General features: G+C 39.8%; 1 protein-coding gene across 1 annotated transcript in view; it reads right to left on the reverse strand.

The window, feature by feature from the left end:
* Positions 1-3,182: 3,182 nt before the first annotated feature.
* The window catches only part of wnt4 (wingless-type MMTV integration site family, member 4), a 36,663-nt gene continuing 12,969 nt past the window's right edge, over positions 3,183-26,876 (reverse strand). The window contains exons 2-6 of the mRNA XM_028003748.1: positions 10,076-10,157; positions 7,809-7,962; positions 7,450-7,581; positions 7,132-7,274; positions 3,183-6,450 (exon numbers count right to left, since the gene is read on the reverse strand). Coding sequence (XP_027859549.1) covers positions 5,980-6,450; positions 7,132-7,274; positions 7,450-7,581; positions 7,809-7,962; positions 10,076-10,157 — 982 coding nt within the window. The 3' untranslated portion in view covers positions 3,183-5,979. The remainder of the gene's footprint in view (positions 6,451-7,131; positions 7,275-7,449; positions 7,582-7,808; positions 7,963-10,075; positions 10,158-26,876) is intronic.

The raw sequence follows: 26,876 nt of genomic DNA on the forward strand, positions 1-26,876 counted from the left end.
GCATTAATATCCAGGCAACCCACACGGCTAACCCTGCAGACTCGCTACACACACCGGCCCAGACGCAGAGACGGCCCTGGGAAGTCTGCAAACCGGAGAATCAAGCAGATACGTGAAGCAAAATCGGCTTCAAGATGAACGTCGAGTTAGATTTCTGATTTTAATGAGACAAAATCTTTGTCTGCTTACATCTTATAACTTTACTCGCTGCTGGAAAAGTACAGAAAATAAGCAGTGTTGCAATGCATGATGAAAACCTGTGTTTGATACTATTTGATCTTTTAAAGTAGCTCAGCATTAGAGAGACTGTGAGGATTAAACCTCTGGTCACATGTACATCCCACTGGGACTCGGAACATTCTGGAGGGACTATACAGTTAGGCTCAAAATTATCTATATACCTATCACATTTATTTTTTCTTTAGTTGAATTAAAATAATTTTAATTCAACTAAAGAATTTAGTTGCTAATATTCAGGTGGGCATCAATCAAATTTTAATTTCAATTTGCAAGTATTAGTATTGACAACAAAAAAAGATCGTTGATTTTTAGTTAGATTTTTACTAAAATACAGAACATCAAAACTGATTTACAACCTTCTCAAAAATTAATGGAAAAATCTTAGCATTTCTTGGAAGGTCTCCTTACCATCATCCTAACCTTTTGACCTTACGTTTTAGACACATTTTATCATATCAACTTTTAGTATTGACTTTAAGCTTTACAAATATCTTTTACAACATCAAGATAAACAACAACGCACAAATACACCTGAAAGCAGCTGAGATGTACCCATTCATCTGTCCTGCATGTTTTTGGACCTGGAACAACAGAAATGTGAAAGAGTTTCACATCATTAACGGTTGTCTAATGATGCTCCATCAGTTCTGTAACAAAGAATATTTCAGTGGAATACATATTTCTCGTGTGACGTTTCCAGAAAGGCAGCACTGTCCCTCCCCTACCTGTTACTGTGCAGTGCGGTAGATGAAAAATGCTATGGCATGTAGTTCCCGGAACTTTGTAACTGACAGCCATCTTGGTAGGCAGTTGCTATGACAACAATAAACAAGTCACAAGCTTAGAACTAGCTCATGCCTTATTCCTATGTAACATATAAACAATTTAAGTACATTATGGCTGTTACTCAATTATAATTTTTGAGTATCTACCCACCTCAGTGCAATACTAAGATAAATATCAGCAATATTTACTGGAGTACTTTCTACTGAACTAGCAAAATTAGCTTAGCTAATGTGTCTTTTATCTGCAGCTTAGATAGACATATAGTTACCACATGTACTTACTCTGACAGTCACCAGAACTTTGTCATTCACATGAAGAGTTCGTACATCATACAAAGCCTTTGGAACACAGATTCCATGTGTCCATGGATTTCAGGCCATGAAGCTCCTCCATGGTGTACGGACTCTTCGTGTCCACTAAGCAGTGAACTGTCACAGTAGGAGATCAGAGGCAGCTTACCCACATCGTCTGACATGTTTCCATTCTCTGTCTCATATGGGTCAATCCCAAAAGCAATGATGTTGTTGAAATATCTTTCTCTCGCACATTAGTGAACACTGCCCATCTATTTTCTTTATGTTGGTCTCAAAGCCATGGGTCAGCGTTGCGCTGCACTTGCCTATCAAGATGCCGTGGATCACTTCCAGTTCAGACTTGTGGGAACAATGTGTAGGTCCTTCTGTCAAGGGAGAGAGAAGCGCCGTAGCATTTTTCATCTACCGCACTGCACAGTAACAGGTAGGGGAGGGACAGTGCTGGCCTTCTTGATACGTCACACCAAAACAACGACACGATGGAACATTTGAGGGGTTTTGAAAACCACAACCATTTGTTTTATTTGCACTTTATTAACTCACGCATAGACACACAGCCTGACTGCCAGTCTCTTGTCTCAGGAACAAACCACAATCCGCATGAGAACTCCCTGACTGACTGTACGCCTGCACGTCTCACAGAGGGAGCGTACGGACACATAAGCCAGCAGACATTCCCAATCAGCGCGGCTCCCCGCCACCCACTGCACCCAGGCCATGGCAGCGGTTTAATGAAGGACAGATCCCAGCCATCCCAAAACCACAAATGGCTGGAGTTGCACTCTCTGCAGAGGGGGAATCCAACTGGAACCACTGTAAGTCAAAGATATTGAAAGAGAAAGAACAAGAAGGCCAGAGTGGGGAGAGCTGGGGGGCAGTATGATATTAATAGGACAGAAAGAGGAACAAAGTTTGTGCCATGCGGTCCACATTTCGCTGTAATCCATGATCTAGCCCGGTGTTCTGCTCTCCCCTCGTAGCCCCCCGCTCTGCCTCAGTCAAGTGGTCTCTGAAACCCAAGAGGCCAGTTCGGTTCTTCCCAAACCCGGACAGCCGCAGTCCCAGTGCCGCAGAAAACACATCCATCTCCTATTGATATACTGTCTGTGCTGATACTGTATACAGCACATAAATAATGTTTATAGGTGTCACGGGGTGCAGGGAAAGACCTCGGGGTGTAATGCAGCACACACAGAACCCCCCCTCCCCCCCCACACACACACGCACTCAAAATGCTGCACAAAGCAAACTGTGGTCACATAATAATACAGCTGAAGACACGGGAAATGGACGATTTTATTGAAATATGTGAATGTCTGTCAGCAGTGTGTGGGCGTATGTGTGTGTGTGTCCTTGTTTTTCATACATTGTAAGGACCATTTTCCTAAGACATACTACATTGTGGGGACCCACTGCTCCTTATGGGGCCCAAAGCTAGAGTCCCATAAGAAGTGCTGTTTTTGGGTTCGGGGTTAGGGTTAGGCTGTAGAAATGAATACAAAATGAATGGAAGTTGATGCTGCGACAGACTGGCGACCTGTCCAGGGTGTACCCCGCCTCTCGCCCGGAACGTAGCTGGAGATAGGCACCAGCAACCCTCCCGACCCCATTAGGGACAAGGGTGAACGGAAAATGGATGGATGGATGGATGGAAGTTGATGCAAAGACCTTGTGAAGGTATGAAGACATACTATATGTGTGCGGGTGTGTGTGTGTGTGTGTGTGTGTGCGTGCGTTTGTCTTGTGGTGAAACGCAATCTCTCATGTTTCTCATGGTTTCCTACTTTTTTCTTTAATATTTAATATTTATCATTCATACACACACTTACCTACACACACAAACACCATATAATCTTTATTTTATTAAAAAAATGACAACACTGAACTTAAAAACATCATATTTCATTATCAGCATACATTCATAGGCAGTATGGTCTTCTTCAGTGTCTTTACAGATTGACAGTTTATCTTTATGATATAAACACGTTATAGGGAAGCTTGGCTTTATGGTGGAGGTACAGGAAGTCCTGACAGTGGCATTGATAACTTTATGTGTGTGTGTGTGAGTGAGTGCAATAGATGTACAGAAGGTAAGCGAATGTAAGTTTGAATACTTGTTGCTGTGTGCCGAGGGTTCTATGTGCGCTTGGAGAGAAAGTGCTTCAATCATGCTCAGAACATGCCCTCTGGATGACCCCTTTGGGTGTGAATATGTGTGTGTTTGTCTTTGGAGAGTTGGCTGGTACATGCATGTTATTCATGTTTGTATGAAGCAAACTTAACATCCTGACAGATGGCAACTAACGTCAACATCACTCCGAAAGAACACAAAAGGAATAATAGCAAGTCATTACAAATCTATTCTGGTAAATGTTTAGACAGAAGCTTTCAGGTGTCCTGGACAGTCATGGCTGGATGCAGGTGTTGTTCTGTGGTGTGGTTTACTGCGTGTTAGTGGTGTAGCAAGACGGCCGGGTCAGAACAATGGACTACATTGCAAGTATGAGGCAAGATGTTAGCTCATTTTTAGGAAAAACTTGGAATCCCCACTCTTTTATGGCAGTTCCATCAGGCCAACTTGTGGGTTTTATTGACTTTATTATTGAAGTCAGACTGAGAAAAGAGGGAGAGCAAAAGGAGACGGTTGTAGCTCTCATGCTTGTGCAAAAGAGGACAAGAATCAGATGTTGGTTGGAGTAGCAGCCATGCTGCACAATTTTCCCAGAGCGTTTCTGACACTATTTGGTCTTTGGTAGTGCAAGTGCTAAATCAGCACTTGGTCCATCTGCCCTACTTAATGGCCAGAGAACACATACTCAGGTTCACAGCCAGAGATTTTCTTACGACATTGGGCAGTGTGAACCCAACTTTGGTTTGACACTTACGGGACTCTACAAAGCAGATGCCAACTTTCATCTCTTTCTTATATCTAAATAGATACTAATAAAACACTTTCTTCAATGCTTTACCAACAAACCTTTGGGCCAGCATTGTTACAAGTCTTTGTTTTTAAATCTGTTAACAAAAGGAGGCAACTCAAGTAGGATTTCTTTTCTTACTTCTAGATAAGAGTCTCAGATAAGTAGCTGTGTTTCCATTAACCATAAAATTTAACACAACTGGGATTGTGAAAGTAAATTAATGGAAACAAAGCAATAAGAAAACCTCATGTTTGTCAATGAAAAGTGTTTGCACCAGACTGAGGTTTTTTTTGGCTCTATCCAAATTTGTGCACTTCACAAAACTGTAAAAGAAACACTTTTTTTTGTATTGTTCGGATCATTTCAGTTTATACTCGGCAGTTTGTATTTTTAGCCAATGCACAGCTGGCTCTCCCAGAGCTCTCAAAGTATCACACAGTTCATTAAAAGTTGATTTTGGCATTCAAACAAGTTGAATCCGTAGCTATTCTAAAAAATCGCCAACTACAATTTTGCAAAACACAGCTTATGTAGATGCTCCGAAGTATAAGGGGTTTGCTGCTCTGCCTGAATAAGACGTCTCCTCTGATGGCTGAACTATGAATATATTTCTTATCAGTGTGTACATCCGTCACCACCTTAATTTTTAATTACTTATTGTGTGAGCAGACTCATTCATGTGTGATTTTAATTGCATTTCCCACCTACTGGAAATAAGTGTTTTCTTACAATTATGTTAACATTAGCAGAATATCAATGTTTGAGCACATTTCTAATGGAAATACAGCTGTAGGTACAGATGGTCTGTCCTTAAGCTCTCATCTTCATATCCAGAAACCTGCCTTATAAACTGACACTAATTTTACTCAGGCCAGAAACATTATAGTGTTTTAACGTGTGCAAGATTTCTTGGCATGACCTCTTGCTACACCCCTACTGTGTATGCATGTATCTTAGATTTGTTCGATACCCATCACCTGCCAGTGCTATGAAACAAACCAGAAGGAGACGAAAGTGGCTTTTTCCTCTCCATTATCATCATTATATTCATCATCCTCATCGGAGGAAGAACCCAGTTGGCGTGTCAACGTCAGCGTATTTCAGTGGCCAGTTAGGGACTCATGCACACTGAGAAACCCACAGAAGATCCACAGAAGGTTTGTGTTTCTCTGTGTTGTGCGGGTGCGTCCTCTGACAGACTTGCCGACTCTCTTTTTTCACATCCGGCTCTCCAAATGAGTCCTGGAAGCAGCAGCAACATCATCAAGCACAGTGGGCCGGCAACCCTCCTTCTGATCCTCAACCCCACCTCCACCCTCGACTGTACAGTCGCGGTTCCAAATTTGTCACTTCTTGTCCCAACTTATCTCCTTCTGTGTCCATCATCTGTCAATCTCCTCAGTCTCAACAAATAAGTTAGAGAATATAAAAATAAAAGGCATCAGTGACAAACCAAATGTGAGCATGAGGGAGACAGGAAGAGAATGGATGTTCTTTTATATAAAAAAAAATCTGACTCTGTTACTGTAAGTAGCCATTACTACAGCAGGATATATTTGCGTGATGATGATTGACCTGAAAGAATCATTGCCCATTGCTGTTTTAGGAGGGTGGGATGGTTTTAAAGCAGAAGAAGAGGGAGTTTCATGGAGCTCCTTGCTCCCTCTGGACCGTCACTGAGGAGCCGTCTATCAACGTGGCCCTCTCTGCAGATTGCATCACCGGCAAGTGTGAATCTCCACCATTTTGCGGCACTGTTTGCATTTCACGTAACAGCACCAGTGGAACTTACAACTACACCTGTCCACCACTTCCACTTCCTGCGTCTGGAAGCCTCGGCCGCAGCACATCAGCTCACAGCCATCGATGGCCTTGGACGTTCTGTTACACTGGCGTCCCACCGTGCCCAACATACCCGGTGTACGTGGGTCATGGTCACAGAAATCTGGACTGGGCTCCAGGTAGACCAGATCTTCATCTGTGTGAGGTTTGAACTGGGAATTGCGAGGCACCAGGACTTTGGTAGATCCCACCTTGCGCTGCTCCACCTCTGTGGCGCCGTCAAATTTCTCCTTGATGATGTTGCCCACCTTGCGAAATGGTGGCATGGCTTTCCAGCAGGTCTTCACCTCACAGGAACCTGACACGCCATGGCATTTGCATTCCACTCGCATGTGGGACAAAATGGCCTGAAGAGATATCACAACCATTGTCATTCTCTGAACACCAACACCCGACAGGTGTAACATTATATCACTAACAGACTGATCATCTTGATAAAACGTAATGATGAAGATGACAGACACGAACCAACAAACTTGGACATGACATTTGGGCTTTTCTCAAACTAAGAAGGACTTGACTGTCCTAAAAATGTCCCCAAATGGGGATGGGCAACTCCAGTCCTCAAGCACCTGTGTCCGAATCATGAAATTACTTGAATTGGGTGTGTTATAGCACAGAGGCATCTAATTGTTGCAGACCCTCTAGGACTGGAATCTCTGTCCTAAAACATAAATTAGACTGAAATTTAAGATTAAGGTCGGACTTACATGAATGTTTAACTCAACCAACCCCATTTTTCCTCAAGTGGAAGCTTGTTTTGGAACTTTGAGGATTTTTTCTTGTTAGCAGAAAAGTTTCTATTGACTTGTTACTTCCTGTGGATTTGGTAGTAACTATAACTGAACAGGAGGCGAACTAGAAGTAAAACCACACCTTTTAATCTGATCATCTATAACTCAATTATCTCATCAATCCTGAGTCTTGATGGCAATTGAAATTAAATTTGAGCAAAGCAATGCAAGTTTATTTGCAGATTTTAGCCACAAGGCAATTCAGTTCTCATAGAGAACTGAGCAGTGAGCTACCTTTCTCCCAGCTTCGTTGTTGTGGAGGTTCATGAGAGCGCGGCTGGAGGACTGGCCTTTACCCCTCTCTCTCACATCCACAAAAGACTGCGAGAAGGCCACTCCGTATGCGATGTTATCACTGCAGCCTGACCATTGGAAACCTTTGAAAACGCATAAACATGTACAGGAAGTGGTTATTACCGTTATGACGGAGTTGGCTTTATAAGGTCAAAATGAGTTATTTAAAGTGTCACATTATTACATCTTATTTTCAAGAGTAAATGGGGTTGGCCTTTCTGTTCCCTTTCCATGTGTGAAAGCGCTGCAGAGACCTACCCTCTGGACTGACTCCATGCACATTGTGGTCACAGCCACATTTTTCCAGCTCTCCACTGCTGCAGGCCCTTGTGACCGCAAATGCCACACTGGCTGCTGAGATGGCATACACAAAGGCTGCCTCACGGGTGCCTAACACACGTAGGAAAACACAGACACATTTTGTATAAATGAAAAGAGCTTCTTGCTCTGAATGGTGCAGCCTAAACAGGGAACACACTCAGAATTAGAATGAAGCCAAATGCAAAGTAGTTTTGACTTTTGACCTAAAAAACATGAAGATTGTGACTGATCATAAAAGCGCTGACTGATGCTGTTAGTGGTGTTCCTTCAGGACTTGCTGCCGTGCACAACCCTACCTTGGGTCACTACTTTGCCAAACACAGGCATGGTTTCCAGAGTGGAACAGTTCCATCGACGGTTGCGAAACTGGAACTGACACTCGTCTATGGCCAACTGTGCTCCACGGCGGACCGCATCCATCACCTCCACACTGCGCTTACAGATCTGCACCTGAAGCACAAGCACAGTGGACATGTTACGGTCATAACATGACCTAACTATATGAACGGACTCCTTACCATTGTCATTTGAAGTGTGGAAAAAAGAAAGTGGGGACAGTTTGAAGTTTAGTCACCAGTTCCCCTGCAGCTCTGAGCGGCATTAAACGCATAAAGAACCACAGGTATGAAATGATCTTCAAATTTTAAGACTTTCAAGCAAGTGATAACTTTATGAAGCAGGAAATCAAGTTGTTTTTAGAGACTGCTCTGCGCATACTTAACTAGGACCTTATTTGTGTTGTTTTTTGTTGTTTTTTATATATATTGTTTGTTTTGTGGTGAACTTTTGTGATAAATGTATTTTTTTATTTTGTAATAGGCTCCTTTTAAATAAAAAATGCCTTTTATTATATTATTATTCTCTTTTTTTGAAAGAAGCTTGATAAGATGTCTGTATTGCATTGTAATATATTGTATTTATATTGACGCAGATAAAAACTAGCCTTTATGGCTAACTCTGGCATATTATGTGATGTGCATTGTTCCTTTTTGAAATAAATGAACAACAACCTTAAAAAGCTGTAGATAATTATCCATGAGTCATAGCAAAACTGTAACTTGCTAATGCTAGCCTAGCACTTTGACCTATAAAATCTTAATAACATGTCATCAACAGGGGCAAAGTGTAACTTCTTTGAAGACTGTAGCTATCTTGAGTCAGATATTTGTTTAGAAACCAAAGTTAATCCTAATGTTAGAACAGAATATCTGCTGCTATTGAGTAAAACTGATATGATGGGTCTAGAACATCACTGATGAGCGATTTAAAATCTCCACAAGTCTTCTTGACAATTCTTAAATTCTTAAGGCTGGTAACAAAGACAATATTATTCTTGATCAAAACATTGTTAATATTTAGACAAATCAGCATTTTAGATTCCTGGAGCTGTCAATAGAACAGGTTCAATTCTGCTGTTTGGCCAACAGCAAAGGGCAAAGTCGATGTAAAAAATTCATGGCACTCAAGTCTGTGAAGTAGTACACAATAGGTAATAGTATAACAAAAGTTTGTTGACAATTTGCTCTTCATTGTCAATGAGTTGGTTTGACTGTAGAGTTAGGTGGTACCGAAAGACATGAAGAAGCTTATATTCAGCTTGTCTTGCCCTGTGACGGACTGGCCACTTGTCCACGATAAACTTTGCTTCTTATGCATTAACCGCAGGAGCTAACCCGAAACCCGAACAGCTTCTATGTTCTACTATAGGAGCCATTCTATGACTCCTATGACTTCAATATAGAAAACGGATGACGTGACCCTAAATCATCACTGACTGTTGAAACCTCGCTCTGGGCTTCAAGTAACATGGATTCTATGTGTCTCCAGAGCTGACATTAATCTCTGGAACCTTAATGTCAAAATGAAACACATCTGAAAATAGTACTTTGGACCAATGAGCAACAGTCCAGTTCTTTTTCTACTTAACCCAATTGAGACACTTTGGCCGTTACCGCTGGTTCAGAAGTGCTGTGACTCAAGGCATGCAACATTTGTATCCTGTGTGTAGGAGCCGTCTATGTGTAGTGGCTCTTAATGTTACGAAGTGGCTGCGGTTGTCCCTGTTGCTGGTGCACCTTTTCCTACTAAACTTTTTCCTACCACTCAGCTTTCTATGAATATGCTTGGATGCAGCATCAGGGAGTGTCACAACCAGTTTCCAAAGTTTAACTTTTTCACAATATTAAAATTTTCTGAGACACTATTTCACTCTATGTGTAATGAATGCATGCATATTGGTTTTATAAAAAAGGCTTTTTATGTACCTGTACCTAACTTTATTTTGAATAACTTTGATGGAGTACTGGACTGGGACTTGGTATTCGCTGATACCTATCTTTTCTTGACTCTTCTGTAGCAACAAACATCTTGATCTGGGCAACTCTATTTGACAGTACCCTGAATTAGAACATGCTTTTTCCTAAATCTCAAAACTCACTGCTGTAACTCAGCTAAGACTATTTTTTTTCCTTGCACAAGGCGAGGAATTCTGTCTTGTGTGTTAGAGAAGGGTTTCAGACCCTTACTCAGACCCCCTTACTGTCGGTCCTTCCATTGAGTGTACCTGTCTTTGGATAAGGCCTCGTAACCTTTCGCACGTCTCCTCGTCCCTGATGGTCCCCACTGATGACAGCTTGGCGAGATACCTGACAAAAGAGCACAGCAATGAAATCTCATCAGCACCTTTTTGAAGTTCTGTTTTTTGCAGAACTGTCAACAGTATCCCATTAACAAATGCAGTTATTCTGGAAAGCTTAATGCATTGATATTACATAAAGCAGATTAATTGAATCAACTATTTTGACCTAAAAGCCTCTTCTAGGAGGGTATGGAGTAGGAGCAACATCGCCTTTTGTGTGTCGAGCCCATTACGCGTTCTTGTACTGCGGTCATCAATGCAGAGTTGCACGCACAAATGAAAATATGACCAAGGAGAGTCTAAGTGGTGTGCTGAGCAGCAAATTTTGTTTTAAAAAAACACCCTGATGGATGTTTGGATAAAACCGAGGTAGTCTGTAGATACTGAAGCGATGAGATATCCTTCCACCACAGAACAAGCAGTTTGTAAATTAACATTTAACACAAAATCATTTGGTTTAAACCTTCCTGAATTTTCAAAAAATTGTCAATTTTTTTTGAAAACATGCATATTTACAGTTAAGCATAATGATTAATCTGATATTAAAAAAAATAATTGATTGCCATCCCAAAGAACAGCACAGTAGAAAAAAGAACAATGCCTTAATCTGATTGCAGTCGCTGGAGCAAACAAGTCAATATTTCACCATTTGAATTTGGTTATCAGTCACCTTAAAATATCCACAAAACTTGATATATTCATTTGTGAATATATCAAATGATATATTTGATATAAACAGTATATCATCAAATATATATTTCCCACTTTGACTGGAGGTTCCCCGGTCAAAGTGGGAGACGCCACCGAGAGTGATGGAGAACGAAACCGCCAAGAATGAGACTGCTGAAAAGGTGATGGCTAACCAACCGGACATTGTGATGCTGAACAAAGCAGAAAAGAGGGCAGTAGTGATAGATGCAGAAGAAGGAACACAAGCAGCTAGAGAAATTTTAAGGTCTCAAAGAAGAAACAGAGGCGTTGTGGAGAAGCAGGGCCTCAGCTGGAGCAGTGGCTCCCAATCCGGGGGAGTGGAGACAGATTCCAGGAACAAACCGCTGGGATCTCGGTCTCGAAGACAGGGCTAGCTTTTGTGTTGATATGGGAATGTTTTGGATGGATGTCTGGTTGTGAGTGACTTATCACACACAGCACCTCCAGGCCAGACAGGTCTGATATGCTGCCAACGGACACACTCACACACAATAGAAGAAGATGTGTGAGAAAATGACACTGGTCAGAATAACCTGATCCTCCCACCTTCACCTCAGGCTCATATCTGAAGTCCCAGCTGCACCTTACAGAAATAGGCCTTCTCATAACCCTCAGATTATGTAGCGTCTGCACCGCTCCATGGCCAGCAACGGCCTTTAAACGCGTGTTGAGTCTAGAAGTTATTTTACTAAAATAAAAGAATGTAATCAATCCAAATTTTCAACAAGGATTCAATTGCCATTTTTCTCAAGATAAACACCTGCGCCTTTAAAGAGCCCACTTCACAAGGGGCTGGATTGTCGTTAACGCAGTGACGCGCTGCCACGCTGTAGCTCTAATAATGGTTCCCATTCTTTTGAAGGGGGACTGAAAGTGCTTCATTCATTCTGAATGTTAAAAACAGAGTTGTTTATATGAACAGAAGGAGCAGATAAATGGCTTACATATTTTGTAGATAAAAATCTGAAAAGTGTGCTCTGCATATATATTTAACCTCCATGAGTCAGTACTGTCGTAGCATACAATGGACCTTTTGCTATAGTTACAGCTGCAACTCTTGAAGTACAGTGTCTCTACAAACTTTGGTCTTGAAAAAACTGAAAGTTTTGCTTGTTTTTCTTCACTATGCCAAACCTTTTTGCATCTGTGAACATCCATTTTCAAGTCTTGCCACAGATTCTCAACTGGACTTAGGCCTGGACTTTGACTAGACATGAATATGCTGTGGTCTAAACTGGTTTAGGGTTGTTGTCCTGGTGAGGTTAACCTCCACAGCCAGTCTCCAGTGTTTTGCAGCTTGTTTTTAATTATTCTGTACCTTGACATGTTTCATCACTTCTCATTTTTACCATGAGCATGATAATCACTCACACCAGTCATGATTAGTCCAGTTTAATAAAACTAGATTGTTTGCAAGAAAGTCCAGTTCATCTGGGGAGGTGTGAATGCGTAATCGAACTCTGATGTGAACCAAAATAGGGAATTCTGGTCTGCCTACAAACCTAGATCTGGGTTTAGTTAAAGTGAACTCTGGACCAGGGAAAAAACAATGACTGAACCCTGAGGCTGTATACCAAAGTAGTTTGGTATACAACAAATAGTATACCAAAATACTTTGTTGTGAAGAATTTGTATTTTCTAAAATCTATCATCATGTTTTTTTTCAAAAACGTTATTCAGTTTTCAATAAACTTTATTTATTCATAAATTCAGAAATTTGTAGAAATTTGGCATCTGTCAGTCGGCGTGTGTGTGTGTGTGGCAGGAATCTTTAATTTCTATTTTGCTGGGTTTTTTCCCCCAAATTTTTTTATTAGAATTTTCTGCTATACAGACATACAAAAAAACAAAACATGAAAAATTAAAAAATAGATAAAAATGAATTAACATACAGTACAATCCCTGCCCCGAGCCCAAAACACACACACACACACACACACACACACACACACACACACACACAAACACACACACACACACACACACAAACACACACACACACACACACACACACACACACACACACACAACCCCAGGGCTCACTCCATCTGCACAAATAGAAAAGAAAAATGAAGTTTACATGTCACAGTGTTTGACAAGATGTAGAAAGGGAAGCCAAATATCTTTAAAGTCTTCAATCTTTCCTTTTGTTACAGTTTTTCAGTCAATTCTTTACAGTCAGTTTTTCCAGGTTGTTACTCAATAGTTTGATCCATTCATTTATCTTTGGTCTTCCTGTGTTCCTCCACTTCAGAGCAATCAAATGTTTAGCCTGCAAGAAGCAAGAACTCAAAAGCTTCTTTCTCTTTGTAAGTCATTTAAATCCATCTGGAAAAAAGTGCAGCAAGCAAAGTTTACTGTCCATTGGCACATCCTGTTCAATCAAGCGAGAAATGAACATGATAACCTCCTTCCAGAACGTTTGAAGCTCCAGACATTGCCACATACAATGGAAAAGAGTACCCTAATCTATATTACATTTGACATACACATCCGGAATGTTTGAATTGAAATGGTGAAGTTTTACAGGAGTGATCTACGTTCTAAATAACCATTTGTATTGTAATAATCTAAACCTTGTGCCAATAGTTTGTGTTGGAGCCAATAGACATGAGTTATTCCATTCATCCTCAGGGATTTCTGTTTGCAGATCAGTTTTCCATGCTTGTAAATACGAGAGACTATGTTCTTTCAAAGCTAAAAGTCAAATATTATAACATTTGTAAATTAGCCCTCTACTCTGATGATGGTGAACGGCTATATCCTCTGTGGCAATTTTGCTGTTTTTAAATAACTGTCCTACCAAGGACTGGGTTTGCAAATTAGCATGTGGCTAGAAAACGTGCACAAAACAACAGTTGTTTTATTTTTAACATGTAACATTGTGTAATGTGCTTTTGAATTGATTTGAAAAGCAGGAAGTGGACTAAAGTGGGTAAATACAACCAAAACAAACGCACAAGTCTTTTGCTAGGAGGAGAAATGGCTCATCGTCGTCTTTTGCCGAAGACAAAAGTGAAATCCTGATTCTCCTGAGTGGAGTCAGAAACACTCCGTTCTGACCCCAATCCATTTTTGTTTACATTTCATTAAGAAGAAAGTTGTGTGAGTCTTCTTAAGAGGTTTTTGTGTTGTTTCCTTCAGTGGTTCTTGGTGCAGAGCGCCCCCACAGGCAAGGAGGAACAGGTATTTCAAAGGATTTAGTTCATTTGACACAGTTCAGTGTGAAAGAGAACCGCAGGAGCTGAAAATGTAACTAATGTTGCAATTTAAGTCTGCTGGACTACCAGGTGTGAAAACACCCTCAGACTGTTCCACAGTAACTGCAGCTGACACTCAGTCTGTTTGAGGTTCTGTAAAGTGAGTTCCACAAGGCACAGAAAGAACAAAGTTGTAAATCAAAATGCACGTTGTGAAAAGCAAGACAATTGGCTTTTTGGACCATTATTCTTTACAGACATGGATCTGCTTAGCGTTTCTCCAACTTGTTTTATGAGTTTGCGGTTATGAGTTTCCAAGACCACACATACCTCCGTAAATCCCTGTTAAATGTTTGTCCATTTAAATCAAGGCCTGGCACACAGGAGACTGAAGAGGCCTTTCTGTCTGTCAGACTGTTTGTATAACTCAAATAGAATCCAAAGTCTTTTTTCTATATGTGCTTTATACCATGTAGTGTAATCAATACTGCAAAGCGAATGAGAAACATCATAATGATTATTAATATTATGTTTCCTCCTATGGGTACCAACGTCCTTCTTCTCTCACCCTCTCAGTATTTCAGATTGCCTCCCCTCCCCCCCGGCCCTTCCTTTGTCTCTTTGAAGGTCTTGTTTTCTCTTCTCGTCCAGACAGGGTCCGTATTAAACACTCATCGCTGTGATAACCTTGTTCTCTGCCACTCCAACACATCTCAGCCACATTGGCTCTTCCCTGGAAGCTGACCTCACCATCTCAGAACGTTCAAACCACACCAGCTTCTTGCCTACAGCGTTCTTCAGGATTCCGTCTCACATGAATGATGTAAAGTTCGGAGAAAATGCAACATGGCCATTCAGACTGCAGACGCTTTGAAAACGACTGGATACAAATCCAATTTCCACATACAGAAGCGGCTCAGATTGGATTTTTTTTTTTGCGGGGGGTGAAAAGTTCAGACTGCTGCGTGAGAATGTAACACAAGACAACCATAAGAAAACTTAGATGCAACGTTCATTAAAAATGTTTTTTTTTATTGGCTGAAACTGTCACCATGTCGTGACAGTTTGGTATGAAACGGATAATCTGTGAAAAAAATCGAGCTCTTCTGCTTTCCTCCAGTGTTAACTAAAAGCAACCAATCAGAGCTAGCAGGAGGGTCTTAGCGCTGTCAATCACCATCGCATGCACCTCCTCTGGTTACCTACAGCTTTTGTAAGTAACCAAAAGTAACCAGAAGGCTAAAGCTAGTTAGCATGGCGGTGGATAAACCGTTTTCCCGTAGCATTAGCACGTTGAACAGCGAGTATGCAAGGTAGACTGATAGGGATAAGCCCCTCCTCCTGGCTCCTGATTGGTTGCTTTTGGTGCATTTCTTCAGATGGCAATAGCAGCTCAGGAGAGGAGGTGGAGGAGATTGATCTTTTCACAGATTATCTGTCTCATATTATACAGTCATGACAAGGTGACAGTTTTAACAAATATGTAAAAATCCATATATTTTTTAAGAGTTACATGCTGCAGCTTTAAAGTTCTAGTCATGCGGTGGAGCCATTGGGATGAGGATAAAGAAAGAAGAGAGTGAGGAAAATGTGTACAAATGGAAATGGGCTATTGAACAAAAGTTCATTTGGCCAAACCGTCTTTCGTCAGGTGGAAAAAAACATTTAGCAGGATGACTTTGTTTGCTAAAGTCAATCAACTTCATGCTACAGCTGCCTGATGATTGCGGTGACTAATTCATCTGACACACAAACTTTTATCAAATGCCTGAGTGCAGCTGAATAAGTCTGGCTTCTAGAAACTGGAACTGGGAAGTTAAAGGTCCAACCTCCGTTTCCTGTCATCAGAGGTACACAGACACAGAACCTCAGCAGCTTCAGGACATAACATCAGAACAAATGCTCTTTTCTGCAACCACCTTATGAAACATATTGGTGCCACAAGTCATCAACTACGAAAAGTTTCAATCACTAAAACTCATTAATGAACACTTCTGTAAATTCAATTGGAGGAATTGTAAACTGTTGTTGCCGGGTGGGTGACCTGTGTTTCTCTTTCTGTTCATATTGGATCTGGTCCAAACCCAGACTGCTGCAGCTGCTCTGATTCGCTCCAGCGCGGTTTCATGACGTTCATCAAAGCCATGTGTGATGCTTGATGCCTTTTTGTTCTGCCGCCTTGGATATGGAGACGTCGTTAAGGTACAGATGCAAATCTCTTCGTGCCTAATGATTTGATTCTGAATTTTAGGGCTATGATCAAATTCAGAAACAACTTTCCAGTTCAAAGGACCAAAAGGTTCTGTTTAAATTATGTGACTGACAAGAGAAGAAGACATTGTAAACAAATAGATCATTTATTTTAAAAAATCCAGACTGTATCAAATTCCATCAGTTTAGGTTTCCTCATCAAAAACATGCCTGGAGTTTTTGATATCAAGGATATTTGAGAAATCTTTGAATCTCCATAGCAACCACCAAGCTGTGAAAAATGTTTGCGTGGACCTAGCACCACCTCACAGAACAGCCTCCCCCACTCAGCTCCTTCAGACTAGCCAGCAGCAATTAGCAAACACCTGGTGGATCTGCAGATCTATTAAGCTCATTATAGGAGCTGCTTCTCAGTGAAACGCTGGTGAAATTGTTCCTAAAGGGTTAACAGAGGAGCCATGTTGTGATGACTTCCTGAAGGCGGAGCTTCAGAAAGAGCAGGAGTTTTTAAAGTGACAGAGACCCAATTTCAATGGGTTACATTGCAAAGTAAAAAATTCTTTAAGCCATATTTGATATACAGTATATAGCATGTTTATAACAACTGAAGGTAACATAGTTAATTGGTTGTGCTATAAAATGACACCATATTGCCCCTGTAACTTACTACATTAAGTTAGCTTAGCGTATTTGTGAGCTTGCCTCTTTATTATTAAATTTAATATAATTTCAGATTTTTGTGTAACTTTTCTTCAGGTTAACTTAGAAAGTGAGCTATTATATTTACAGGTTAATTTTCTAAACTACAGAAAAGTAACTGTTAGGGAAGTTTAACTGTGAAAAATTGGACCGATGTTGATATGCGATAGTAATACTGCTGTTATGCTAGATTTACCAGTAGTTTATTTGATCATTCTTTTTATACGATCACTTGTTTAATCATAAGAATAATCGATAGATTACTTGTTTACTAAAATATTAGTTTACAACAACCCTACTAAAAATACATACGGCGTATGAGAGGAGGTGACATGCAGCACACTCACAAATCAAAGTTTTCAAAGACGTACAACTTAAACACATTTTAAAATTGATTTTTTTAACATTTTGAATCAATTCTGAATTCCCAGGATGTGTGAAATGTGATTTTATTTCACTACTTCTACTTTTGGGTAAGACCATCACAAAGTGAGAAAAATAAGCAGGGAAGAAAGGCGCTTCTCTGACAGGAGGCACTCAGAACGCCATCACACTGGCCTGACATTCACCTTGGAACCATTTAATAAACATCGGATAAAGCTAGCATTCAGGTAATTTTCTGGATATGCATGTGTGTGTGCATGTGTGGGAAAAGCTGAGCGTAGGCCTGGGGCGGGTGTCTCACTGTATCTTTTCATACTGCCGTGTGCACTCTTCGTTTCCCAGAGACGAGGTTAACAAAACACCTCTGCAGGGGAGTCAACTCATGGAAGGACAAACACACACACACACGCACGCACGCACCCACGCACCCACGCACCCACGCCCACACACACACCATGGTCCCTCCTCTCATCCTGGCTCTCTCTCTCCTCTGTCTGTCTCCTTGGCCCCTGGTGGTTTGCTTGCTTAAATCCTGGGGGCCTAAGCCCGCTGGAGGCCTGCGATGTGTAGTGCAACACCAACACTGCGAACGCACCCCGATCCAGGTGGAACGCTCCATCGCTCACATCCAGCCCCCACCGGGACCCTCTGTCTGCCTCAGAGAACCATAACAACAGATCGTTCCAAGCAGCATACAAACCAAAACACTTTGTATCTAATATGATAGAAAAGTGATATTCATTACTAACTTTCATTCTCTCATTGCAGCATCCTTATTTTTAAGTGAGGATGTGTCAGGACCGCTAATATAAATTCATGATTTGCATGGAAAAAGTTTTTTATATCAGTTTTTAATCCAAGTACAAACAATCCCAATTAAGTAAAGTTATTTTTAATGAAATGCCAAGAAAACCACATATAGCTGAATCAGCCATTCAGCTATATGTGGCATTTTTACTGTTGTAAAAACAGTAAAAATGTTTACTGGTAAGCATTTGAAATATTTCAATTCAAATGCTTACCTCCGGTATAGATTAGGACTCGGACTCTAACATGATATTTTGATAAATTACACACAGTAGAAGCCTCGCTTTTTTCAGTTTTCCCATTCCTGGCACAAACTCCTCCTTCCAGTAGGTGGCAGTAGTGGCCCCTAAGATTTACTGGTCAAAAAATTAACGATGTATGGACAACAAGCTTTTAACCAGGAAAACGAAATCCAATCTGTACCCAGCCTCCTTAAAACACTAATCAGTAAGTAAAATATATTAATATAGCACCCATCACAGACATTAAAACCACAAAAACACAAACATAAAACTAGAAAAATTGCTGTTTCTAGCGAAACGGCCGCGAGAATGCATATTTGCAGAATGATTGCTGCAGAAAAAGCAAGAAACAGCAGAACATAGCATAAGAAGTATGGAAAAAGCAGAAGAAAGCTACAGTCATACATGGTAGAAATATCTTCCTAAAGAGCGAAATTGAGCCAAAGATATAGCACAGATTCGCAGAAGCAGAAATTAGTATAAAACCTGAAATGGTTGAAAACGTTGAAAAGTGAAACATAGCAAAAGAAATCGCTTAATGTATCAAAAGAAGCAGAACATTTTGATATATGAATAGCTAAAATTGATTAAAGTTTGCAGAAGACCTTTGTAGACAGTAAAAGCAGTAAAAGCAGAAGGCATATACAGGAAGGTAGTCAAGCAGAACGCTGACACACAGATAGAAACACAGAAATACATTGAAGGAATAGAAGGTGTGACATGTCCGTACTCCAGAAGAGTTTGATAGAAAACAGTGAGACCTGTAGTAATGACATTTATAGTTCCTTAAAGTAGACATGCGTGGCTACATTTTAATGCATAAATTATTCCTGTGCAGTAAAATATGTATGAACAGCATCATTTTGTTTGTCAAAAAGCATGAAAAGTTCAAAAATGGTCCCTTACTAGAGCGTACACTCTAACAACTGACAGAGAATCCCAGTATAGGATCACTTGGTAAACCTGAAAACCATCAAAATCTCCATATAACTCACTGCATAAATCGCAAGTGTGGAAAAACCACAAGAGATATCAAAAAGCTGAGACTTTTGAATACAGTTTAGTCTTGTGACTTGTTTCAAAGTTGAATGGAGTTTCTAGGTCAAAATAGGCAGATGTAGTAAGCTTTGAAAAAGCAGAAGATTTTAGCAGAATTTTGTGGAATTTCAATGTATTTCAATGGGGCAAAAAAAATTTGCACAAAAAAGCACAAATATTTCAGAAAGTACAATAGTAAATTTTAGCAAAAGTCAAAGTAAAAATCTCCAGAAGAAGCAGAACGTTTTGATAATATGAACTAGCACAATTAGTTGAAGGTATAGAAGTAGCTGAATGTAGTAAAACGTACGGAACATTATATAATAGTAATAATAATAATAAAGAGAAACAGAAACACTATAAGTGAGTATGCATGATGCATTCTCACTGATCAACTAAGCCTCGTTAACACAGTGCATGACAACTGCTGTCATGCACTGTGTCTTTAACTTTCCTCTAGAGGAGTTTCAGCCACTCACCTTGTTAAAGATCACTGCAGCATTTCAGTCAGATAGAAGTCTGAGATTAAAGAAGGTCCATTCAAAAGCTCCGCTTTTATTTGTCAGTAATTCAGATGAACTTGCCGGTGGGCTTTAGATCAACGATTTTCCACATCACCCAACTCCCCTTGTGCTCAAAGTCAGAAACTTTTGCTCAGATTGTATTTTGAATTTTGCTATTTCTATTGACCTTTTCTAATGTTACACTTCAAAATATGCAAAAAGCGTTGATAAAAAGATGGTTAAAAAACAAGATTTAGGTTCCTGGACCAGTTCTTTGTCATTTCTAAAATGTCATTATCAAGAGCAGAAGAGCAGAACTAAGGTACAGTATTGTGTATTTTTCAGTCACATAGTGCCATTTTATAGCACAATCAAGTAGCTATGTTACCTTCAGGTGTTATGATGTTTACTGCTTTGTTGTAGTATAAAACATTTTATACTACAACAGAAAATGTTGTAGTATAAAACTACGTTTTTGTATTAAAATACAATACAAACGCAATACAAAAATGCGTTTGTGTTTTAACCCATTCGAATTGGGCCTCTGTCTCTTTAAGAAACTCCTGCTCTTTCTGAAGCTCCGCCTTCAGGACGTCATCACAACATGGCTCCTCTGTTAACCCTTTAGGAACGGTTCCACCAGCGTTTCACTGAGAAGCAGCTCCTATAATGAACTCAGCAAACACACAGATCCATCAGGTGTTTGATCAAATTTGATGGAACACCAGCAAATTATGAAGCTGCACGCTCAATTCAAAATAGAAAATATCATTAACAAATAAACATGATGTATTTGTTAGTTCTTGCATTTTTACCCAAAACTATGCATTATTGTAATAAAAGCCTAAGTAAATGTTAAGAAACTTCACTTCCTTTCCCTATGCAGTTAGTTATAAGTCTGTCCATTTTTCTACAATAAGGATATAAAGTTGATCCCTTCTTCAGACCTTCCCTCATGTCTGCACACATAAAATGACAGTAGATAAAATTATTGAATTATTAAATGTTATTGCTGCCCTCCAACAATAACTTACTGTCTACCACTGTTCTTCATGAAGGACACATTTTTGGTTGTACAACTATAAGTCAGTCGTGCCAATAGATTCCAAATCAAAGCCTTAAATCTCAGCTACTTCTCCATGATTGATGTTCTGCTTGCTGATGTCTTGCTCGGCTTCCAGCTGTGCTGTTCTCTGTTGTCAGGCGATAGAACTGGTTCAGAACCGTTTTATAACAGAACTCTGCTCTAAGCATCTCCACAACTGATTCCCTGATGTTCTATAAGAACTGGATTTATGTTCTCTGCTAACTAATTAGATCCATTCTGAAGCTGCTTGATTTTAATTTGGGGTATCAGATAAATAAAAATATTTCTCACACTTTCTAGATGTTTTAAAATTTGAATCCCTTTTCCTTCCACTTTGTAATTCTGCACTACTTTGCGTTGTCTAGTCTAATTAAAACTATATTAATAAAGTATAATAAATACTTTACAAGGCACCAGTGTAGTGGAAAAAGGAGATGACGAATAACTAAACAACATGGTAAATTTTCATAAATGATAAAGACAAAAAAAATAACATGCATCCTTGCAACAGGAAGCGTCCGCACAGAAAACGCTGCAGTAAGTCTGTCAGGCCAATCGGTGGCGCTGTGACGCTGCCATAGAACTTTGCAACAAGCACTGAACTGTGCCAGGTTTGCTTTTTGTGAGAGTGATTTTAAAAAGACGCGGCTCGCCTGCACACAGTGAAACATGAACTTTGACATTTTTCCCCACGGTTTCCAAAAATGATTGCTTCTGGTCTCCCAGAACGCTGGATCAATGTAGACGCTCAGGCTAAACAACAAAATACTTTTATACACCTAAAATAACTCTCACGTGAACCGAATATAAGCTTAATATGAGATAAACAAAATGACACACAAAAAAAACAACCTTTAAAGGGATCTACTACGCAAACAAAAATCATTTTTGTTTTTGTCCTTCCAATTGGGTGTCTGTTGCTTCTAGAAACAGTCCATGTGCTAATAAATCCCAATCATTTAATGGTTTTTGATGAAGTGTGTGTGTTCACCTTGACTTGGGGGCGTGGCCAGCAGTAGCTTATTTGCATGAAAGTGACGTTACCTTGAGACAGCTCAGTTTAAAAACGGCTCAAGATAGAAAGGACAGAGCAGCTGAAACCTCATTATCTGAAACCTCATTATCTGAGAGCAATTTTGTGCAAAACATTTTGTGAACATGTTTTGTATAGACCACAGTCCTATCTTAGCTTGTTTGAAAGGAAGCATAATGGGTCACCTTTAATGTGAATGTGAACCTTTGGTGTGAATTTGTGCTGGCAAATCAGACAAGCTTCAGATTCTGATGTTTCCTACATTTCATAAAACTTCTATGATTTCCTGGATTTTTATTTATTTATCTATTTCACCTTTTTGCAATTTTCTTTAGAATAATTTTTTTAAAAAGACTGTAAAACGGAGCAAATAGAAGGCTCACAGAAGGCTCTGTTAAAGACCGCTTCACCGTGTTGGACTTGGACAAACCTCTTCACAAAACAGGACATGAATCTGTATGCTGCCTCACACCTCCATCCTTTTTAAATGTGTATTTATGTGAAAATATCCTCGTGTTTACCCCGCTGGCTCTGAGCACACACTGATGCTTCACAGGGACAGATGTATATATAGGAAACGCAGAGACGAACTGGAAGAACAGCTTCTTCTGGGCTGAGGCAGAAAACCGAAAATTCAGAGTCTCTGGACAGATTTTAGTGAGATAAATTAGGCTGAATGAAGCCTTCACATGAAGCTCCTTTGGCAGATTTAAGGTGGAAATGACCTGAATTAACCCTCGATGCCTTTCTTCCTCAGAGAAAACACAGCATGCACAGCAGATTGTGGCCTGTGCACGGCGCTGTTCTCTCATTTTGATTCCGGCCAGCATGCTATACTGTAGGTGGCTTCAGATAAAACAAGCTCTCATTATGTTCATCACACTATCTTTAAGCTGTTTTACATAAAACTACATGAGGAGAAAGTTCAGAAATAAAACATAATTCTACGTGTTCTTTTTTTTAGATTTAAACAACGGAATGGAAAGCGTCACTTTTAAGTGTAAAATTGGTGCTATAAATACAAATCTGTTGGGGGGAATCAAAAGAGTCATCAATTCAAAAATAAATGTGTCATTATTTTGGTATGAAAAACAGCATGGAAGACAGATCACACCACAACAGCATTTTGTGGTTTTCAAGAAATTTCATTTTTAGGATATGCAAAAATATTAAAATGTAAAAAGTTTGGAGAGAGACATTTTGTTTTAAATGACTGATTTATTTGTCCAGTTATACATTTTATATTTCTATGTTTATTTATATATCTCTTTAAAAGCACAGAGTTCTGCTGCCAATTTTCAGTGTCAAGTAATTGTAACGATTTGACCCGTTTATGCTGATTTGAACCAGTTCTGATTTCTAGGGCTGCTGATAAAATGGGCCCAATTTCATGCTTTTTGTCCTGCGGGTCAGAACTGGCTAATCTAACCTGCCTGTGGTAACAGACTGTATTAAATTGAGGATGCAAACATCTGTTTACTATAATGTTTGTTTTATAGTTGCTCAAACAATAAAATTCATTTTTCTGAAATCTGAATCTCATTAAAGATCCGAATCATAAAAAGGGCTTCAGATTGTTTTCTTATTTAAAAAAAAAAAGTACATTTCCAAACGTTTGGGTGATAAATTGTTTCCTGTGTTGTTGACCATTTACTTATTTTATTTTTCCATTCTTGACTTGGACTGAAACGAATCTTTTAAAAAGGTGCTTAATTGAAATATCACAGACCATATTTACAGTGTTTGCAAATAAGTTCCACTTGCTGCTGAAAATTTCTAGTTTGCCTTTTTTTAAAAATACATCTTTGTTACAGTTGTACCCAATATTTTATTCGATCATGACAATTACATCCATTTTTTTTTTTACAGTTAATGTGTCCATGGTGATCTAAATGATAAAGTTATGGCTGATTTTCCAGCTGACCTTTAATATCAGGGCAGTTTTTGAAAAGAACGTCGGAGCATATTTCACAATACGGAACAAAGCATGGGCACCACATGAGTAGTTGGAAACAGGTTGAAGTTAACAATTTTTCCCAACATAAACAACCTGAAGTCAATGGAAAATGTGACTAATTCATAAAATCTGCAGTCTGACAGTTGTTAGAGCCAAAGAAGAAGAACAGATTCAACGCTAACATGAAACAGAGTATGAGAATTTATCATGAGAAAGAAATGTCTTATACTGTGCCTCGCAAACTATTCACACTCTGTGAACATTTTCATATGTTGATGGTTTTTAAAACACCAAAAAAAAAAAAAACTGAAAGCGTGTCATTCAGCCCATTGAGTAGAGCCATGATTTAGGGTTTGTCTCCATCTTAGCACATCAAGAGATTGAAATTCTTGCCCGTTTTTATGGACAGATTCCTGATACTCAGTCAAAACGGTTGAAAAGTTAAACCCGGATTTGTGTTGTTGCCAATTTTCAAATGGATTTAAGCTTACACTTTGACTGGGCCATTCTAACACCTGGATATACTTCCATCCCAGTATGTTTAGGCCTGTCAAGCTAGAATGCAAGCCTCAGCTGGTTTTCTCCCATTTTTGCCCTGGAATTAGCTCCATATATATTATCATCACTACACCGCCAGCACTTTGTAACCCTTTGGATGATGAACAGCATTAACATGTAGGTGAAAAATTTAAATCTTTGTTAAATCTGACCAGACCATCTTCTTTCTCTTTTCTGGTTGCCTAAACCTACAAACAATACCTTTTTATTGGATTCTTTCAACCATGACTTTATTCTTTCAACCATGACTTTATTCTTTCAACCATGACTTTATCCATAATTTTCAATTGGAGGCCAATCGGTTCGATTGATCTCCAATTGAAAATTCAACATGATCCATGCTCCCAACTCCACAAACCCACCGTTCATGATGCCTTTAGATTTTCTACCAAAAGAATTGTTCTCAAATTGTGCATCCTTTCAATTATTACTCTCACATAACGTCCCCAAAATCATACACTGAAGTTTGGGGTTTTAACATGTTCAGGATGAGAATACTTCTGTTTTTTTGTTGTTGTTGTTTTTACAATATAAATCTCTCTACCATGTTTTTAAAAGGTCCTGCGTTAAACCCAGAATCGGGCCACAGCTGTGTCCTTGTTGCGCGTGTTGTGCTTTCTCAGAGCTTCTCCCCATCGTCCTCCGTCATTGTTTTGACTGCTGATAGTCTGTGAGATCAAAAGCTGGTCCTGCTGTACTCCGCTTCAAATCTGAGAGTGTGACAAAGAGGCTGAATGGACGGCATATTTTACACCGAGAAGGACTTGAACGAAGAAGATAAGAAAGGAGTCATCTAGCAAACCCCGGTTGGATGGAACCGTCCTGACAAGAACGTGAACAAAGCCAGAACTCCTTCATTTGTTGGAGCTGCCAGGCTGATGATGCTTTACTGTTCGGCTGAAGAAGTCTCTCATGATTTATGAATGGTTTCACTTTTTATTTTTTTAATGATTCAAAGTACGCTTCCTAAGTTGAAAGCACAACTGCAGAAAAAAGCCTGAATGTGTTAAAAAGAAAAAAAAAAAAAGGTAAATGAAAACCCAAATAAATTAAAAAAAACGGGAGACAACAATGACATCCAGTAGCTGGTTTTGGACTTAAAGAGCTTTGGTTCTCACAATAGGTAGGCGTGTGGGTCTTTGTATTACTGGCTGGGTGAGTCAAATCTTCAGTCATAATACTCAAAATGGCCTTGTGACTACAAGTGGGAGAGAGGCAGCACCAGAAGGAAAGATAACACCGAGGACAGGATGTGAGAGAAAGAATGGTAACGATAAAGAAGAAGTTTGCTTGAAAAGAAAAGGAGGTGGAAATTCTGAAGGGTGAAAGGTGAAACAAAATCAAAAGTTCCCTTAACTTTACTGCATCACCATGCTCCCTGTGTGTGTGTGTGTGTGCGTGTGTGTGAGAGGGTTGCGGTGTTGGCTGTGTGTGTTATTTTTAGGGGCAAATAAGCTCTAGTGGAGCCGGCAGCATATAAATACACCCAGACACTCGTGGGCACACGCACACATACATAGACACACGCCCCCACACACCCCAACTCACTTTAACACACATTTGCGGAGAGACGCCGTAAAAGTCCCAGAGTTATCTCCACGCCCGGTGCCAGTGCCACGGCCCCAGCAGGCTGGGAGCCAACCAGTAGCTGGTTGTGGTTTTCGCCTGTATAATGTTCCGATCTGCGTACAATAGCTGTGAACAGCTGATTGGTTCTAAATGCAGGACCTGGCAGAAGATTCCTGTGCTTCCTGTATCTGAGGTCGAGAGTGAACGTAAACGAAGGTGAACGTCACCGCGGCCAATCACAGCGAGTTGGACCGCATTAATCAGAATGGGGTTTTGTTGTTTCTAGTACTTGAGAGTAACGACTTCATTAATACTAGAACTAAAACTGAACCCACATTTACATCCACATCCTTTCTCATCCCTTCTGTTTTGAACATTAATGTTGGTAGTGCAACATCTCAGTAGTTTCAGGCTTTAGAAAACAAACATTTTCACTTTAATACTCGAAAACTGAGCTATGAGTTGAACTTGCAAATTCAGTCACAAATTGAAATATTTTCCCTGTTAAAAAATTTGTACACATTCCACTAACGTTAAAAAAAACACACAATTTTGCAATTGTGGTGTTTTCATTAAATAGGAAATGCAATTAAAATCAGACATGACTAAGTTTGCTCACGCGATAAGTCATTAAAAAACATGCAGCGCCGCCATCATCCTCCAAATACTCCCTTTCTTCTTCTGGGTTTGTGACGGCGGCGACATCCTGCTGTTGCTCATCTGACTT

The sequence above is a fragment of the Xiphophorus couchianus genome, chromosome 20 (genome assembly GCF_001444195.1).
Source record: "Xiphophorus couchianus chromosome 20, X_couchianus-1.0, whole genome shotgun sequence".
NCBI lineage: Eukaryota > Metazoa > Chordata > Actinopteri > Cyprinodontiformes > Poeciliidae > Xiphophorus > Xiphophorus couchianus.